Here is a 19389-nt window from a genome sequence, read left to right on the forward strand (position 1 = left end):
CACAGGGCGAGCCCGTTCAGACCAACTACACCAGCCAGCTTGCGAGGACCTTGCAGATGTTTTCCTGCTTTTGTTAGGGTAACAAAATTTGAACACTTATCTTGACAACATAACTGCCACATATAGTTTAGCCTTGATACTGTGACAAATACTTGTGTCATTACATTGCATACTACCTTTTAATTTTACAGTGAAACTTTAACACATGTGCATGTTCTATACAAACACTAGCAGTGATTGCGATGTGAAATGCAACAATTAAAATTCAAATTACTGTGACTGGTTTTAAAGTTCTTCCTGCATGCAAGAGCAGCTCAAGCATGGTTCACTGTCAGGCTTATTGAAACAAACCACAACTTTTCTTCTAACAGTGGAGTTCCATTGCCACACTAATTTCCATTTTTGCAGCCCGCTCAACAATACATCCTGGGGCAACACGTGGTTTCAACAATCAACCTGTTCAAACAATATGAATTTTTGCCAAGTTGTATGCAGTGGCAGATAATTGCATGTTTGATAGAATGGTAATGCTAGGATTTTGGAAAGCTGTTCTCCATTACATAAAATGAAATACATATAGTGAAATGCCAATGAGCAGTTGACAAAGATATGGGTTGGAATCATTGTTGAAAGTCCAATAAGAATGCTCTCCTCAAATAATCCATTGTATGCAGTTTGTATACCTTGAGTAACTAGACATAATATAACGGCAGTCACCAAGATCCACCATCCATACTTTCTGATGGAGCAGATTCTAACTTTCACAGTAACAGCTGTTATCACCCCCACATGAAACAATGTTTTTGCTGGAGGGATCATGCTGTCATAGCATAAGCCATTGGAGGGCCATAGAAATACTAGGACTGCAGTACTAGAGAACACTGGAATGTTTTGGAATCTTCGTCTCCCAAGGTTGTCATCTGAAGAGTGCAGGTGTTGGGCTGTCAACATTGTACAGCCAGCTATCACTGTTGTTAATGCGAACTCTTTCGATAAAGGCACAAGGCCTTGCTTTAAGTGGCGCTGTCTAACATTTTTAACAGCGGAGCTGTTGTAGGTCGAGGCTGCGCCATCCGCCTGTCCATCGGTGTCACGCAGGTCACATGACCAGAAGAGGACGAGAGCTGCGCCGAGGGAGGGCAGATCACGTGACCAGCACAGGAGGAGAGGCACACTGTGGGAAGAGGCGACCAATGAGAGGCCACGCTGGGTGCGAGGAGAGGGGATGGGTATCAGAGAAGGTGTTTCTGTGCGGTGCGCACTTTCAGATAACGCGCAGAGGTGCTGCTGACGCCATACAGTCACGCTGAACGAATACGGTGTCCGTGACTGCAGTTGATGCCTCTGGCAGCAGCTCTGCAGGTTTCGACCAGTGAACTGGACACTTGTCGAGTAGCATCGGAAGCCGCTACCTCTTCTCGCCTCTCAAGGTTTCAATTAAGTTCGTGTTGTAGATCCGTGTTTATTTGTGTTTACGCAATTGCATCACATGCAACACATGCACATTTAACACTCTAACACAGCTTCGCTGTTCAACCATCTTCAGAGTGGAAGGGAGGTATAATTTTTCTTGTTTCATGTTACCAAATTATTGACTGCCACAGACACAAGCACCGATTTCATGCATAAGACACTGTTCCATCTCTTTATATAAATGCCTAACTCAACTTCGATTTTCTACTGTGCTTTCATCAACATTGGAGTACAGCCTTACATGGCAACTATAGGAATGGGGTGCCTTCAAAGCTGAACTGTGTTCTACGTAGATATCTAACACAATGTGAAGCATGGTGCTAACAATAAACTCAAACAACTTCTCTGCTTATGTCCATCTTTTCACTGTTATAAACAAAAAATTTCTCAATTACACAAATTCTCAAACAATTACATAAGTTTAGACCAAAGACTTGCTGCTCCATATTGCAGAGAATAAATTTTGTTTTAAAAAATTACAAGCCTTGAAAAAGTTCACATCTGAAAACCGAAGAAATGTTTTCAGTTTGCATCCAAAGAAAGGCTCTGAGGTGGTGCAGATTGGACATATGTCATGGTCACTCATTTCATTTCTTCTGCACAGCAACATTACGTTTATCCAGGCTGCAACAGTTCCATCCCTCAAAGGTTCCTGCAACGACTGCAGGTGCCTGCAGATGCTCTGTAAAATGTACAAGCACCGAGGTCAGCTATGATTCACAAAGATATACTACTGTACTTGACCTAGACGTTTGCGGCTATGCTGCCTCTCAATTATGCAGCACTAAAGCACTTGCTGGCAAATCTGTTAATCAGGAATGATGCCGCAAGAATGTGCGTGTCCATCTGCATGCACAGTATCATCTCTGCTCAGTGCCTACACTCCCTTTCGGCAAATCAATTTGATGCAGTGAACACCGTGGGTCACGTCTACCAACCAAAATAAAGAACCAGAAGGGCTCCTCCATTGTGGCAAGACACTCTAACAGCCTTCAAGTACAGTGTCAAGAGCCAGAACATGCCTCAAGGCATCCACTGCCATGGCCTTAGTGGCACTGGCTGACACTCCCAGGGTTAACACTGTATACACACAAATAGCTAAGAAAGTAGATGGGAGGGCAGCTGCTGGCAGTAGCTTTATTGTAAAGCGCCACACATGTAATGCGGAAGATGTCGGTTCGGCTCCCACCTGTGGCAAGTTGTCTTTTCAACCACTTTCATTTCCATTTCCTTATTACTTCAGCATTTCGATTAGAAAGCAGAATTTATTCTCCCTGTGCTTTCTCTGGCTTCACTGTCCGTTAGATTCATATGACTATCTTCTCGCTAAGTATGGGTACCCCCACACTGTGCTTGCTTACTCGGTCTGCCGAAATTTGTTTAAGGGCCCTTCATAGGAAGAACAACACAAGACACAAGTGTTTGTCAGCAATGTTTATGCCTAAAATGCACACAGAAATGACATACAAAACACTCTTTTCTTTAATGATGGGCTGCCACGGACAATCTTTATTTGAATATGCAACTGGCATGAGCGGCTACAATGATATCTACAACATGCTACGTGTTTATCTGGTGCACGTTCTTGATGCACTCTTGAGAAAATACACAATCTTCCTACCAGCTCTGCCATGCCGTCTCAGTATTAGGAATAGATCACCAGATAAGGCAGGGTGAAAAAAATTAAAAAGTGATAAAAAGCTTGCTTTTGCTGTTATCACGCTACCTAAAATGTTCACACAGCAGCTCCACCATGCCATAAAATACATTCACCGTGATGCTCTGTGCAAATGAATCTAGAAGATGCTCCTTATTGATGACCAGTGCAGATGTATCGTACAAAAAGCTTTCAAAAATATATAAAACTTCTAGCACCAAAGTGCAGTATGGCAAAAATAGCTTACACTGTAATGTAATAAAAAAAAAAAAACATAATAAAGAAAAAAAAACTGCAGATGGCGTAACAGACACGTCTACTGAGGTCCACTCATTTCTGGTGTCGCCTGATTGAGAGACTCCATGGCTATCCTGGGCATTTCACTGGGCCTGGTGCTAACTTCGGGAGCATGACCCGATGCATCCTTGCTTTCTTGGTCCGAAAAAGTCCCATCGCTCCTTTCCTGCAAAAGGCAGTGCATGCAGTGTGCCAGAGGTCACACAAAAAGGAGCTCTGGCATAATTCTAGCAGACAGTAACAAATACCAATTTAGATTTTCTGTAATGTGCAAGTGACACACAACCTATTACAGGAGCCATGATGCACAATTTAATCACCACAATGCGGACAGCGTTGAAATATAGTACATTTCTGCTTTTATGAATATATAATTTAATAGTAATGAACATTTAATAATCTCATATGGTGAATGTACTACAGTTGCTAGGCTGTAGGAAAGAGCATTCAAGTTGCCTGGTTACTATATTAGTGCAACTATATTAGTGCCACTATATTATTGGTGTTTAGTTAAGTTTACAGTCCCTCCCTACCAGTCCAGACTCAATCTGAGGAAGTCTTATTCAGTACAGACAAGTGGAGGGATGTCTTATTTAGCACAGACAAGTTGAGGGATAGCGAAAGCCTAACGCAGCATGCATTCACTGGCACAGCGCAGAGAAGTCAGGAGCACAGTGTACAGGCTAAAATTAGCTGCCTCTTGCTTCCAGGCTGCTGCCAATTTCCTAGATAAAAAAACATCGCATATCCACGAAGTGAATGATGATGAGTGGGCGAAGCACCGGGGGATCATTCGGGCAAAACGCCGGTAGCTGGCTACCGGAACTGAAAGCGGAACCGGAAGCCGGAGCTTGGCATACATATACTATATATATATATATATATATATATGCATATACATACATACATAGCGGTCTCCATGCCAACCAGAGCTACGGACTATGAAGGACAAGGCCCGGCCCTAAGGTGTTTCGCCCCTAAAAGGAGCTTTGGGTTGGTTTGAGGTAAGCATTAGTTCTAACCCAATACAGTCGGCTTCCATTAATTCGAACCTAAACCTGTAAAAGGTGTAATTGTTCATTGTTTACAATTTGTTATAAGCGTTGTAATATGTGCTTTTTATGTTTAGTTTGGAAAGGAGGTCCCCATTACAGTCTTTGACTTCAGGACTTCCTTCTGTATATTAACATCCTGTAACCTTTCTAATCATCACAATAAAACCGATTCTGATTCTAACGGGACTGACGAAACTGATCGAATTATTTGGTAGGTCATTAAACAAGATGCACAAAAAATCACAAAATACATTACCAATTAATTTGGCAGCAAGTGCCAGAGTCTAACACGCCCCCGAATCAAACGCCCACCCACTTTCTATGTGTCCAGAGTACAAAACTAACATAGAAAATAAATTAATGCTCCTACACAAAGGAGAAGTCTAACGTGCACCGGATTTTCTAGCAATAAAAATATGTGTTGCACAATGCTGGCCATTTTCTTCAAGTCAGCTTCGCCACACACAATTTTTTTTGAAGTCAGCTTTGCCGCAGTACATTTGTGTTATGCGGTAAACCATACGAATGCCGCGAAGGTGGTTTAGGTTTAATATCCGATTGTACTGTGCAGGCAATTTCCTGCCCAATTTTCTCGAAAAAAAAAAAAGTGCGCATTAGAATTGGGCAAATACCGTAATCGGGCATTGTGGGCCATGGTTATCGCTTGAAAATCTTCGTAGGGCTGGCCGAAAATAAATATTTTCTACAGGTGAACACATGTTTAACGCATTCACTGTCCCCTAAGCTCCACTGAGACAGACACTGCCACTAAAGGTGAGGAGGAGGAGGAGGAGGAAAAAAGAAGGAAAGGCAGGGAGGTTAACCAGAAGCACGTCCGGTTTGCCACTAAAGGTGATGCTACTGGCGTCACCATAGGGGACAAGCACATGCATGCTGACTGGACAAGTTGGAATTATCTGGCAAAGGCCAATTTTAGGATCAAAATAAACAAACTTTGGGCCCATAAAAATGCATGGGTGCTGGCTTGGACTTTAAGTTGAGATTGAATTAACCAGAAAATCTAGTTAACCAAAGTCGAAGTAACGGAAGTCTACTGTATTGGTGTTCAGAATTGAGCGCAGGTGCAGCAATGAGGTACTACTACTTGCTCAGGGCCCACTATAGCCGGAGGGTTCCCTGTTATAGAACTGCCTCCAAATGCGCAGGTGGCTCACCTGAGAGTCCTGGCTTTCCACCGTGTCCTCGCATTCCATGGGGGTTGCAGGAGGCTGCTGCTGCTGCTGGGTGGGTGTTGTGGCAGCCCCAGTGCTCGCTGGTTCCTGAGTGTCCTCCGATGGAGGTTCTTTGCTGGAGGGAGGAAGAGCACTGCTGTTGCTGCTGCTGCCCCTTTCTTCCTCATTGTCCTCCTCTTCCTCAGGCACAGCCGAAGCTTCTGCCTGCTGCTGCCCTCCCGTGGGGGCACAGGGAGGAGACGATGATGTCTCCATGGGTTCAGGCAGGCCGTTTCCCCCCTTGGCAACCCCTCCTTCACCTTCAGGCGAACCCGCCACACCACCGTCAGCCCCATCTTCACCTTCCTTGGCTTTGCTGTCACCACTGCCACGCTGCTCCTCCTTGGCAGCATTGTCCTTCTTCAGCTGCTCCAGAGCGCGCTCCACCATCTTCTGGTAGGTTTCTGTGTCAACCGTCTTTCCACAACGCTGCACGTAGAAAGGAAAAAATAATTTGCTTCTACTTGTTTCCACACTTGTATACAGGTGCAGGCATGAGTGTGCCATATTCCTTTGCTCGTGTATATAAAGTTTACTATTCTGGGCGATTTATTTCCCATTCATATGTTTTCTAAGCTATTATATTGCTGAACTACAGCTCCTATGAGAAACCCACAGGCTTTCACTTATTTTACTAGCCTCTCTGGTTGACTGTCACACCCAGGCATTCCCATTTACGTTGTGAATTTTAATGCAGAATAACAAAGATATTGCAATTTTCTAGAACTAGGCTTTGCTTCGAAGGCATACATGTAAACATATGCGTTCAAACATATATGTCTAAACATACACACACCCACAGCAGCATTTTCCCTTCTGGTGGAACCAAACATTAAATGCACCTGTGTCATGGCCCTGTCAGACAATTTTTCGCCTTTAGGTGTGCTCCCCAAGGCAATTTTTTTAATAAAATTGTCTTAAATAAAGAAGGGAAGGTGCAGGGCATGACCCTAAAAGAGGGTAGGCTTTGTAAACAGAACAGAACTTATATGGGTGAAATGTGCATCATCCCTACCTTCACTTCTTTTAATTGATGCTGTTGGCAGAAAATGTGTGTTGGGTTGAAGAAAAATAGCAGAAGAAACTGCAGGAAAAAAAAAAAAAACTAAGGAAATTTTGTACCTTTTTCAAGTCTGCCTGAAACAGCTCACTGGCTTCAAGGAACTTTCGCTTTTTGGCTTCAAATTTTTCCTCTATCTGCTGCAATTCAGCTTCCAATTTTTCCTGAAAAAGGTAAACAACAATACAAAAAAAGTTTACAGCATTAAGCACTCATTTAGCAGAAGAGCACGCATAGCTCACTAACAACTAAGCACACCAACAGCAGCGTTTTCCCTTCTGCTGGAATCAGACATTAAATGCACCTAGCAGAGCGAAAATATTATCTCATTATGCTCTGCAAGAGGCATAGAAACACAATCTGCCTTAATATCACACTACTTGCAACCTAATGAAAGCTTATTTTCCATTTATGTTCCTTTGAAAAACATACTTTTCAGTCAACAAATAAAATTTGCATAGCAGTTACAATTTAACGGAGCCTTTGTATTGAGTACATAAGTAACTTCACTATGAAAAAAAAGAGACAAGAATACAGAATTCAATAGTTATCCATGTGCACTGGTGGGTAAAAGTTTGAAGACCACCAGTGCCAGCTAAAAAATTAAAATTCCGTCCAGCACGTCTTCACAAAGTGGAGTTGTTCAATACATTGTATTAGTTGAGAGAGAGAGAGAAATTGTATTACAGTATAGACCACTTGTAACGTAACCGCTTATAGTGCAGGACCGTATATAGTACGGTCTTTTAATTAAGACTCCCGTTCATTTTCCCATAGCACTCCATGTATACGCATACTGCTTACAGTGCAGCCACGTGAGACGAAATACCGGTTATAATGCGGCTTCCGCGGGAAAATCTCGCCGACAAGGGCAGTAGCGAGCACGCTTCTTAACGTGGTGCGCCCATCGATGGGAGAGGAGATCAACGAGGGCGATGCGGAGGAGGAGCATGAGACGTGGAGCACGAGTCCAAGGGCGATAAAATCGTCGCCGCGCGCCGTATGTGCGAGTGAAAGCACAGCGGAGAGCAAACGTGACCTCTATCGCGCAAAAGGCCGTTGGGGTATGGGAGGGAGGGGGGGGCGACGCTATACTGCGTCACCAAATGCGTATCTTGCAACCGGGCGCAAGGGCAACTGGCAACGCAATCTCCCACGTGAAAGGAGCAAAGTGGGAAGGCAGCACGGGAGGGAGAGAGGGAGGGGGGGGGGGGGCTGGATTCTACTCTGCCAACAAATGCGTTCTTGTACTTTGCACCTGTGCCAGCTGTCGGTGTTCTCGCGTGCACCGTATCATGAAAGCCATCTTCACACGGCTCTGACCTTTGTATGCGCTGTGCTTACGCCGCTCAGTTTCTGTTGGAAGCGATAGACCGCACGAACCTTTGCTTGCTGCGGCGGCCGCGTTTCCCCAGGCCCGCGTTTTGACAGTGGTTGTCTGCGGTCATCGAGTCTATTCATGTTTGCTTGTGCGCGTTGACACCACGCTTGTTAATTCAGTTAGTAAGCGAATGTGTCAAGTTTATGCAGCCGATAAAACTACTATCCCTACTCCTTATAGCTCTCTACTAATTTGCTGTCGCAATTGATGCTTCGCCTTTCGGGCGAAACCGAGACTTTTTTCTTTTATTATTACTTTGTCTGCTTCATGCAAAGATCGTGGGTACTTGGACATTAACCTTTCAACGTTCGTAAATTTAAATGGATGCAAAACTCCCTAGTCGCACGTTTCGATTCTCGGATACGCGCGGCTGCTTGGTCTACATGTTTTTTTGCATACGTGCAGGGCTTGAAAATCGTTGTTTTGGTTATAGTGCGGTACCGCTTATAGTGCAGATATTCACGACTCCGGTTACTTACGTTATAAGCGGTCTGCACTGTAGTTGTAATCGCGCATGTAGGCTGTAGCACTTCATTTCAACTTCCGTGCCCAGGCTGCGAAGATTTTTTTTTTTGTTCACTAACACTGCTTTTCAAACATTTGCTCACTCGTATACGCCCTGTATGCACAAGCCACCCAGTAGTTGCTGGCAATGTCCAACTAGCCCATATGTTTTGTGATAGGTTGCACGAGTAGAAGCACATTGCATTGGGGTGGCGCTCTTGAACAATCACTTTCAGGCTGCACCAAGAGCCGTATACACCGATGCATCCGATGCTGGTCACGTGAAATTTCACGAAAGTGATCATATCTCCGAAAGTGATCATTCAAGAATACTGGCCTTGATTTCAGGTGTTAGTCATTCCATGGTCTGTCTTGTGAGCGGTACACTGCAATAGTTGACTGAACATTCTAACCCTCACCTGGCCCCATTGTAAATTCTTATACACTGGAAGTTGAAGGGCGCCATCTAGGGAACGCCTTACCACAAATATTTTTCTGATTGGTTCATCATTAGAGGAGGAGAATTTGAAAGGTTGTACTGCCTTGCTGCCAGAAATTGAGCTTCATTGCCATTAGACACACTCTCCTGCCTCAACTGATGTCAGCAAGCGACTTTTCTTTGATGCTCTCTCTCATTCTGTAGGTGAGGGACCGCATCAGGTTTACATTACGAGTCCCACCGCCCAAGAGCTGCACTCTTGGGCGGCTGTTCCTGCGTTAAGCGTCGATGTCCGTCGGTGTAACTGAGCGAAGAAGCGCAGCGGGGGATGAAAAGATGGTGATAGAGAAGTGCGCGTGCGGAGGAAAGTGGAGAAGGATCGTGTGCAACAGAAGCACGAGGAGGAAAGTGGGAGGAAAGTGTGGCGAAAGGGTGAGGAGGAAAGCAGAGTGCCCCAGCGACAAGGCAAGCAGCGAGCACGTCCACCGATACCATACTGTAATTTCACGCATATAACCCGCCCTAAAAACCCAAAAATTTCAGTGGTAAAGTAGAGATGCAGCTTATACGCGAGGTTTTTCCTTTTGTGTCATGGAGCCCCTACCGCAGTAATAGTGATTAAGCCTCGCTTATCTCGCTGATACTGCTCGTTTTGCACACACAGCCCCATAATACAACATGAGAAACAGTATTGGACAAGTCTGCTAGAGTTCTGTGCAAAAAAAAAAAAAAAAGAAGAAGCGTCATTCAAGAATTAAGAGTGTGAATGTCAAAACTCAAGAACTCTGCTCCATGTGATGATGATGATGATGGTTATGGGTGGAATTCCCATTGAAATGGGGCGGTGGCTTTTGCCACCACACTCTAGTCTACTGTTTGGGTGTTTAAATTATTCTAATGTAAAATGTTTCTAATTTCTAACTTTTGCGGTATATTAATTGTTGTATTCCGTGGCTATACAAGAATGGTAGGTGGCGAAGCCGCGCGGGGAGTTGGAGAAGTGCTTAAACGATCTTTGCCCTCATTTTTTCTAATCATTTTCGTTTCACTGCTCGCTTGGTGGACGTACGCAGACGGGACAAATCTATTCCATCATCATGGGCACCGTTCGGCGGCAGTCGTTTAGCGGCAGCAAAAGCTGAAAATTGTCACTGTCGCCAAGGAACTTGGAAACCACGAAGCGGGAAGACTGTGCGATGTTGATGAGTCCTGCGTGCGCCAGTGGAGAAAGAAGAAAGAGAGCTTACAAGCTGCGCACTGCGACCACAGGTCATTTCATGGCCCCAAGACTTGGTGTCACCAAGCTTTGGTGCAGCCTTTTCTGTATGAAATGTGCGGGCAATAAGCGAGTTTTTTCCTTTTTTCTTTTTCTTTATTTTTTCAGTGGGCTGAAAGTGGGGGTGCGGATTATATGCAGGGGCGGGTCATAAGCGCAAAAATACGGTATATGGAAACAAAGCGCTGGCGTGGGCTTTGGACCAACTGTTAATGCACTACTTTGCCTGCACTGCTGCCGTTAGAGAATGCGCTACCACGCGAGCCATGCATTCCCAAGTTCACGCTTTCTTTCTGAACAATGAGTGATGCAACCGGTGGAAATGCTTTGTCTGCCGCTGCTGCTAAACGAGCTGCCGAGCAGAGTCTCAGCGCCACCGCCGAGGTTACCCTGTCGTTCAGAATCAAATTTTTTGCCACAATATATCGCCAATTCAAAACACCAAAACAGCTGCGCTCAAAATTTGCATTACGGAGTATCGTAATCATCGATAATTTTTTTTCTTCTCTCCTTTCTTGCTGTGCGGCGCACTGCCAGTGAAAAGTTTGCCGCCGCAATCTGCACTAGAAAATTTACCGACGTAAAATGCCATAATCGCTGACGTTGCAGTCAGTGCTCTTACATAGAGGCAAGGCAATTATGTGAGCTCCCTTGAGAGGAAGGGTGCGTGGGTTTAAGTTGGAAATTTCAGCTGTTTTCACACAGTGCAGCCACTTAATACCTTGCAGACACAATTGCCACTGCGTGATCTGGGTGCTGCGCTTGCCTGAATGCAATACCCTAACCTGGTTAGGGGCTTTTTAATCTGGCATGTCAAGGATTCAACCTGAGTAATACCGCTGTTACACGGGCACTCACAAATTCCTTTTAAATCTGTTGTCTTTATCTCAAAGGAGGTGCACTTGGTGTCACACGATCGCCTTTCCGCTAAGGGAGTTTATTGGAGCTTTAGCTCAAAGGAGGTCGGCAATCTCCCTCAGCGGCTGAAGAGAGTACTCTCATGCCCATGCTGGTTGTTGTGAATCTGAGAATTTAATGATTATTTGCATTAAAATTGATGTGTGTTTAGGACATTTCTATTGAATTAAAGAAAAGTTCAAGCCCAATTCAGCAACAGTTATGCTCGCTGCTGCACAATACTCTTGACCTAGACCGCTCGGCGCCATGTTTTTCTCGTCTTTTAGTACGTTCAAATAAACCCGACAGAAGCGGGTCGAGTCGGCTTGTCGGGCTGGAATATGCCTGTCGAGTTCATGTAAATGCTAGCCAGTTGAGCTGAGCAAACGTCGAGTCGGGCCCAGCCAGCCCGACTGCATGGGGTGAGTTGAACCAGCCCGACCCGTTTGCAGCATGCACGTGAACATGGACGTGTCGGGTCCGCCAGTGCCGAGATCTGCGCGGGACCACTGTGACATCGCGATTTAGACTCCAGCAGTGGGAATGGTATCAGGACAAGGCCAAGACAAGCACTGTGCAGTGCAACCTCATTGTAGTGATAAGACCCATGAAGACGGCAGTGGGAACCGGATGCCCAGTTTGAATGCGCTGAATGTAGCTTTTGTCATGCTAGTCATGCAGTGGTCGGTGTGGTCACTCATGAATGACACCGGCACAGTACACAAAATAAAAGGCAAGCTCACGAGGTCACCGTGCACAAAATGTTGCATTTCGAGTATATTTTGCAGCAATTTGTGTCATAGAACGCAGAGCCTACTCACCACACTGCAAAGAAACACACAGATAAGTACTGGGTAGCTAGTGTCGACGTCAGCAATGTCTAGCGAGCACAATTTGATTTTTAATGAGTTGATGTTTAATTGATGTTCGAGTTGATGTTTGATTTTAATGAGTTAAATGTTTTTTGCATCAAATATATTGAATAATATATGTTTTATGGAAGGAGTGTTAATTAATAACAGCTACGAGCATAATTAGAAGTTACATATTTGCACTTGTAGAAAACCCAAACACCGTTGAACGCGCCTCTGGCAGCTTCTTTTAATAACTCGTTCTTGGCCGTGTGACACGACCACAATGTTCTTGAGGTTGAACTCCCTTAGGAAGTATCGCACTCCCTTATCCTAAAGGAATTTGTGTGTGCCCGTGTGACACACGAATAAAGCTCGCCGAATCTACTGCTGAGAATCTGACAACAAAAAGGGACGTACCTGGTGCATAGTGAGGGACTGCACCTGACGCTTGAGAACACTCATCCGTGCTGTTGTGACAACCGACCTCACGTCAGGCACCACGGCATCACTGAAGATTTCATTGATCAATCTGTGATTCCGCATGTATCGAGATGCTGCTATGTGCTTCACAGAGAACTCATCAATATCTGAAGGGAAAACGCAGCAGTAACCCGTGTTATCCACAGAGGGAAAGAGAAGAAAAACATCAACTACCCAGACTTCACTGATTCCCTCCAATCTTTGCAATCATTTACCGCGACAGCAGATGTAAGCAAGTCCCTGCAATGCTATGCAATGTTGTGCAAATCTTAATCAGTGTCCCTGCTAGGTTGCACCCTTTGTGGCCCTCCTGTTGATTGATTGATTCATGGGTGTTTAACGACTCAAAACGACACTGAGGCTGTGAGAGGGGCCGTAGCGGAGGCGTCTGCATTAAATTGTGACAGAGTTTCTTCAACCTGCACCTAAATCTAAGTACATGATCATTTTCGTATTTTGTGCACCTCAGTCTTGTACACCTCCACAATATTGACCTTCTTCATGGGCCTTCTGTACATTGGAATCATTTGCAAGCTCACAATGTCCCTTCCCCTTGCCAGAGTTTCAGAAGAAAGCAACTCTTGAATGCTATACTATGCTACTAGATTAAACAAATAACTAAATAAACAGGCACGATACTGTCAATAATAGGGTCTACATCAGAATTCCACATGAACAGAAGGCACCAAAAAATTGCTGCAGCATGTTTCTGCATTTATTTTGATTTCCCTTTTATCCTAAAACGTTTAGAGTACCACACGGCACTTGCAATTTTGGCGTTTTGGTTAAGGCATCATGAGAGTTGCAACAACTTGACAACAGCGGTTTCCAGAAGAGCAATCTTATGGCAGGTGTCATCATACTATCAGTGCCATAAGGTCACCAATCATGAAAGGCCTTACAGGACAGAATGGATCATAGAGGCAGGCTTACAGCAAATAATCTACTGGGAGCACCAAAAATGCGGCTGGCCCCGGCATTCAAGCTTGCCTTGAGTCAGCCCAACTACAGTGGGAAACTGGTGGCAACTACTGGTAACACGGTACTGGCAGGATGTACGCCACGTAATACTTGGCGTGATCAATCCATTTGGATGATGTGGCTAATTAGTTAGCCAACATGCATCAACAACAAGTGTACCCACAAAGACATTGTAGAAGCCTAGTGCCACATAGCTGCTGCAGTTAAGATTGAGCGGCATGCATTCTGTTATTCTGAATATGGCCATTGTCAACTGGATGAGGCCACACTAGTTTGCTGCATTGCGTTGCTTTTCTGGTGGCTTCAATGTTCCACATACAAGTGATGACTGAGACAGACAAAGTTTCACAAAGCTGCCACAGTGCTGAGAACACATACAGCGACATTCCATGTTTTACACTGAAAGACTTTAAATACGCTATACTTCGACAAAAGCAGTTCTCTTCTGATAACTTTTTTTTTATACAGCAGGGAGTGTAGCAACCCATAGTTTGTAATTTGGATTTATTTGCACATGCCATCAATACAGCAGGATTTCATGAAATGGCATGTGAAAGCAAAGCAAGTATAGCTGATAATAACAGCAGGTAAATTCAGCACTGAAAACATCCACTGAACAAAGCCATTACAAGAATGTGAATGTCGCTGCCACTAAAGCAAGACTAAACACACAGTTAACATGTTTTCTTTGAAGCTTGCACAAGCATTGGTAGCTCACGACCCCCATTAAGAAGTAATTGGAAGGAGACCTACCACTCAAACCCTTGACTTCCAAAAGGTAAATGCTATTACTCATCGAGCCAGAGCCTATCCCTACACAAACGAGACAAAAATGGTCGCAATTACATTTCAGTGAAATCGTGCTCCTGTAATTCACAGGCAAGGGAAGAAGAAAAACAAGTTCAGCAGACGCAAAAGCCACATTCAACCAGCTCTTACTCAGTTAGTCCAAAGTACAGTTGATATAAGCAATGCAACTAAATTAGAGAGTTCTGTCTCTTTTTTAGAGTCAAGTCATTGTAATTATGACCTGTCTTTTCAAAAGACGCCCATTGGCAAATACAAGCAGTTAAAAAAAGATTTCGGCATGTGAGATGCAATCTGAGGCGTACCCTAGCTTTCAAAATGTGGCTTTCAACATACTGAACCATTTCACTAAAGCAAGCATTTGCGTAAATGTCATAGCAGCCAGTTAAAGGAAGTAAGGAACAAGAGAGGGGTAAGCCTCTTTCCAGTGCCAATATTTCCACAAGCGAACTTCTCTTCATCTTGACTTGTCGGCAAGGCTCCGACTGGTGCTGCAGAAGTCTGCTGCCAGACTCTGGGGTCTATAAGACCGGCAAATGGAGGCGCCTGGAGAGCACCCGAGATGATAATAAAGCGGGTGGCACAGGATCTCCAGCGCAACCAAGGAGCAGTGGGGGGATCAAAGCTGGAACCAGGGCGGTCTGTGGGTTGGAGCCGTCGAGTCCAGAGCAGGCCGGGAGTGTATAAGATCGGCTGTCTGCAATCATATACACCCCCGGCACGCACAGGGCCTCTGTGAGACCCCAGCCTACAAACAAGTCCGGGTTCCAGCTTTGGTGTCCCCGTTGCCCCTTTGGTGTAGTGGAGGTGCTGCCAAAATTTACTAAATGATGACAAGTTCTTTACACTTTTTACTTGCGCAGATTCCCACTTCCCTTGCAGTCTGGCAGCTCAATTTACATATGCGACGCCAGTCAGGTTCTTCAAACTTGTAATGTGGTGTTTGGGACAGTATGTGATGAAAAAAGTGCCCTGGGACTTCTGCGGCACCAGTCAGAACCTTGCCGACTTGTCTTCGTCAAGACAAAGAGAAATCGTCTCGTCAAAACATTGCCACCCAGGCTGAGGCTTCACCATCACTTGTACTTCTCTATTTCCTTTAATTCAACTCTCCGTTTTCCAAGCACCCTTCGGCCTACCTTGGGCAATATTCAATTAATGATAGACACATGCATCTGTTTTGTCTTATTGCATTTTTCAACCCGTGGCTCCTTTTTTGGAAGCAAAAAGCTTTCCAATTGTAGCTGCAGTTAACGCATAAAGCTTACTGCTGCCAAATGTCAAAAAAAAAAGAAAACTTATATTGAACAAGGTGCCACGTGTCCCAAATATATAATTCTGCATGAACACATGCATTATAGTCATGTCTCAGTGCAAGTGTTTTACTTTAGTTCAACCGTGCTAAGTACAAACCAATATGTACGAAAAGACTATGGCTCTGTGATCCCTTGGCCGCCCTTTAGAAATGAAGTCAGCGGTAGTCTTACTAGGAGAAGAAACTGGCACGAGAGAATTTATTATGAATATAAGATTTTATTGGTGCAGTAGAGTTGTAGCAATAGAGATAAAATTAAATGCGAATCAAACTAAGCTGGAAAGGCGGAAGTTCTCAGTATGACGAAGTGCCTCTAGTGTTCCAAGTACTTGAAAAAAAAAAAAAAAGCACGGCCACGCTTACCAATGGGTCTTTATAAACAGCTCTGGTCTTTAGAGCACCTAAAATCAAACTTCTCCACTGCGGGGATTGTGGTGTGCTTCCGGCGCCTTTGCTTGGGTGTTCACTTGGTCTGCCCCGTCCCTACACTTCTCTCTTTCAACCCGCGACAGCTGTTGGGCGTGGCTTTTTCCAAGGACTGGTTCGTGGCAGTGGCGCTTAGCACTGCAGGCCGCCGCGACCGGCAGAGCAAGCGCGTGGGGGATACCTCTGCAGCACAGGGTGTGTGCACGTTCCTCTCGTTCGCTGGCCCCTTTGTTTGGCCATCTCTCAGACTTTAGCTTGTCTGCAGTTCCTTGCACCTACGGCGAGCATGTACCTTGTATTGCTCCTTTTCCTAAATGCTAAGCCGAAGAGCGGTGCCTAGTGCTCGCGCGTGGTCGTACTATGCTGAGCTGCACTTATCGGAGGCCCAAGACAGCAGAGATTGGCCTAGCTCTCGTGAATGGGCTTATTAGTCGCCGTGTCGCCGTGAGAGTATGCAGCATACCTAAGGGGAGCCATTCTCCGTTTTTTTTTTTTTTTTTGCCCATGGTGCAGGAGCCCATGGGCCGTATTCTGAAACGTTCGCCTAGGCGAAATCAGCATGCGCGCTGATTGGCTGGTTGAGCAAATTGAATGACGTCGGGCTCAACCACCCAATCAGCTCATCCAATTTTGCTAAAACAGCCAATCGGCGCACGCCTGAAAGCGAAAAAAGAAATTTCGCCTAGGCGAACGTTTCAGAATACGGCCCCATTTGATTTCCATGCCGCCAGAGGCAAATAAACTGTTTCCATTAACTTATGGCAATACTGTGTTTTCTTGCGTGTGAAGCACTCTGTGCCCCCTTTTGCAGCCCAAGCGCATGCACAGCGGCACGCTAGATTACGCGAGGCAACAGCTCACACAGTCCTCAGGCTTGTTAAACTCAAACCCGCTGTGGTCGGTACTCCTGGAGATACCAGACCCCCACACTGGCACCACCGCAGTTTCAAGTCTAGCAAACCTCGGGGCCGCATTGGTCACCACCTTGCGTAATCTAGCGTGATGCTGTTTATTTGCCTCTGGCGACACACAGCACTGCACAAATGCTCGGTCCCGGGGCGGCACGAGAATCACCACCCACCCCAAGGATGAAAAATACAGACAATAGCAACGCCAAGCACGTTGCTGCGAGAGGATGGCTCTCCGCAGGTATGCTGGATGACCAATGGGCCCACTCGTGAGAGCTATGGGGCAATCTCCATCACCTTAGGCCTCCGATAAGTGCAGCTTGGTATAGTATGACCACGTGCGAGCGCTTAGCACCATTCTTCGGCTTAGTGTTCGGAAAAGGAGCAACGCAAGGTATGCACTCGCCGTAGAGGCAAGGCACTGCAGATGAGCTAAAGTCCGAGCGATTCCCACATAAAGGGGCCAGCGGACGAGAGGAAAATATGTACATGCCGTGTGCTTTCCTGGAGAAGACTCCCCCATACTTGCTCTGCTGATTGCGCTGCCGCCGCAAACTGGTATGTGCAAAAGGAGACGCGTAGGGACGACAAAATAGGCAAAATGCCCGCGCAATAGCGCCAGGGTGTACCTGGATCCCCACAGCGCATAAGCATGACCTGTGTACTTTCCAAATGTCCCCCTTAGTAAAACATGCTACTAGACAACTGATGATGCCTTGCAGCTTTGTTTTTGAAAATTGTAACTGTTGAATTTTGGCACAGTTACTCTCAGTAACAAGCGCTTACAAGTTCTTGAAAAACCTGTAGATGCGTCCAATCATGAAGCTACATATTTTGCAATATAAAACAAGCCCCTCACCTTATCAAGAGATAGTGTGAATGTGACAATATGGTCTTCTAACAGGAAAGTCTTAGAAATGTGCTCGGCAAGTGCAGTAATTTATCCCATCTACAGTTTGCCCTGGCAGAGGACCTGTACATTTAACAGCTGAAAACCAATAAAACTGTGCAGGTACCTCAACTGTCCGCTTTTTTGTAGACTAAACATTTGTCAACAGTCATAAATTAAAATGCAGTTTCCTAGTAACAAGATAAAAAATAAAAAGATAACGAGGAACGTTTAATACTGAAGAGAAAAGAACTAAGGGTATCCTAGACAATATATTTTCATTAAAAGGTAACTGACGACACACACACATATTTGCTCCTGAAGTTTCTGGAAGTTTCAGACACCAATTATTTTAGATTTGCCCCCTTCAACACATAAGGTGAAAAACGAGGACATGCAATCGACATCCAATAGCAATACTGATTGGGTACGCAGTACCAAAATTAGAAAGAGGGAAGAATGGATTAAGTGCAAACGTATAATTCTCAAACAGTGCTATAAAAAACTAAACAAAAACAACCAGGAAAATAGGATAATTTTTAAACACCTAGTGAAATAAAAAGACAGACTTCTACATTTCACATCAGCAGCAGCAACAACACCAAACTAAGAATGCCTTTCCAGTTGACAGCGCTGGCCTCCAGATTTTTCGAAAATTTTGCGAAAAGGAAAGCAGCAGCAATGAATTCTCGGCAAGGTGTAAAGTATGCTGCCTCGCAGCTCTTGCCAATAGTGAACAGAAACAAGTGTACAACAAGAAACTGTCTCCCACCCACCGCACCCCCGGTTTGCCTACCTTGGACCCCTAACGAGACACAACTATAAGGGATGTGTTCAGCACACAATAAAAAGACGAAATGTCACGAGGGAAAACCATGATGTAGCTGCTTTCGCATCATGCAGCGCAGAGAGGTGATGAAAAAAAGAGTCAAAATGGCACACAACCTTGTACAATAAGACAAAACAAATGTTGTCTATTCACACTGTGCAAAACACAGAGTGCTTTGCAACCACCTGCGGTACCATGCCATGTGCTTTTATATTCTATTATTAAGGCTGTAGTCTCCCTATTATGATACCAAATTATTTCAGCATCAGTGTCCAAAGACAAGCTCTGCATTGTTACAATATAGTATCATGCACCAATGCCTTCCAGTGAGAAACAATTTAACTAAAGGGAGTTCGCCATACTGTAAAATTCCGAGCAAGCCCCCCCTACGGTGCGAGATAATCCAAGATGGATGGGGGGGGGGGTGCCTTGCTCAATCGCGGACCGAAATTCAAGGGCTGTTAACCCCAGATCTGGCGGCTAGTGAGCTAGATCTATGCAGTCTCCCATCAAAAGCTTGCCTGGCTTGCTCGTCCGCATCCATCAGTGTCCATAAAATAAAATGTACTGCAATTTAAGTGCGACATAATTGTGTACACGTGCTGACCAACATGGATGCTTTATTACGA

General features: G+C 45.0%; 1 protein-coding gene across 6 annotated transcripts in view; it reads right to left on the minus strand.

The window, feature by feature from the left end:
• Window positions 1-2892: 2892 nt before the first annotated feature.
• LOC119455756 (SWI/SNF-related matrix-associated actin-dependent regulator of chromatin subfamily E member 1-like) overlaps window positions 2893-19389 on the minus strand; it is a 31302-nt gene continuing 14805 nt past the window's right edge. For 4 of the 6 annotated variants that reach the window (XM_037717208.2, XM_049669240.1, XM_037717204.2 and 1 more), the window contains 5 exons: window positions 14340-14399; window positions 12543-12712; window positions 6837-6938; window positions 5658-6143; window positions 2893-3593 (listed from right to left, as the gene is read on the minus strand). In XM_037717208.2, the coding sequence (XP_037573136.1) occupies window positions 3447-3593; window positions 5658-6143; window positions 6837-6938; window positions 12543-12712; window positions 14340-14399 (965 nt within the window). In that variant the 3' untranslated portion in view covers window positions 2893-3446. The remainder of the gene's footprint in view (window positions 3594-5657; window positions 6144-6836; window positions 6939-12542; window positions 12713-14339; window positions 14400-19389) is intronic. The other 2 variants (XM_037717207.2, XM_037717210.2) reach the window with 1 other exon arrangement.

This window comes from Dermacentor silvarum, chromosome 6, assembly GCF_013339745.2.
Source record: "Dermacentor silvarum isolate Dsil-2018 chromosome 6, BIME_Dsil_1.4, whole genome shotgun sequence".
NCBI lineage: Eukaryota > Metazoa > Arthropoda > Arachnida > Ixodida > Ixodidae > Dermacentor > Dermacentor silvarum.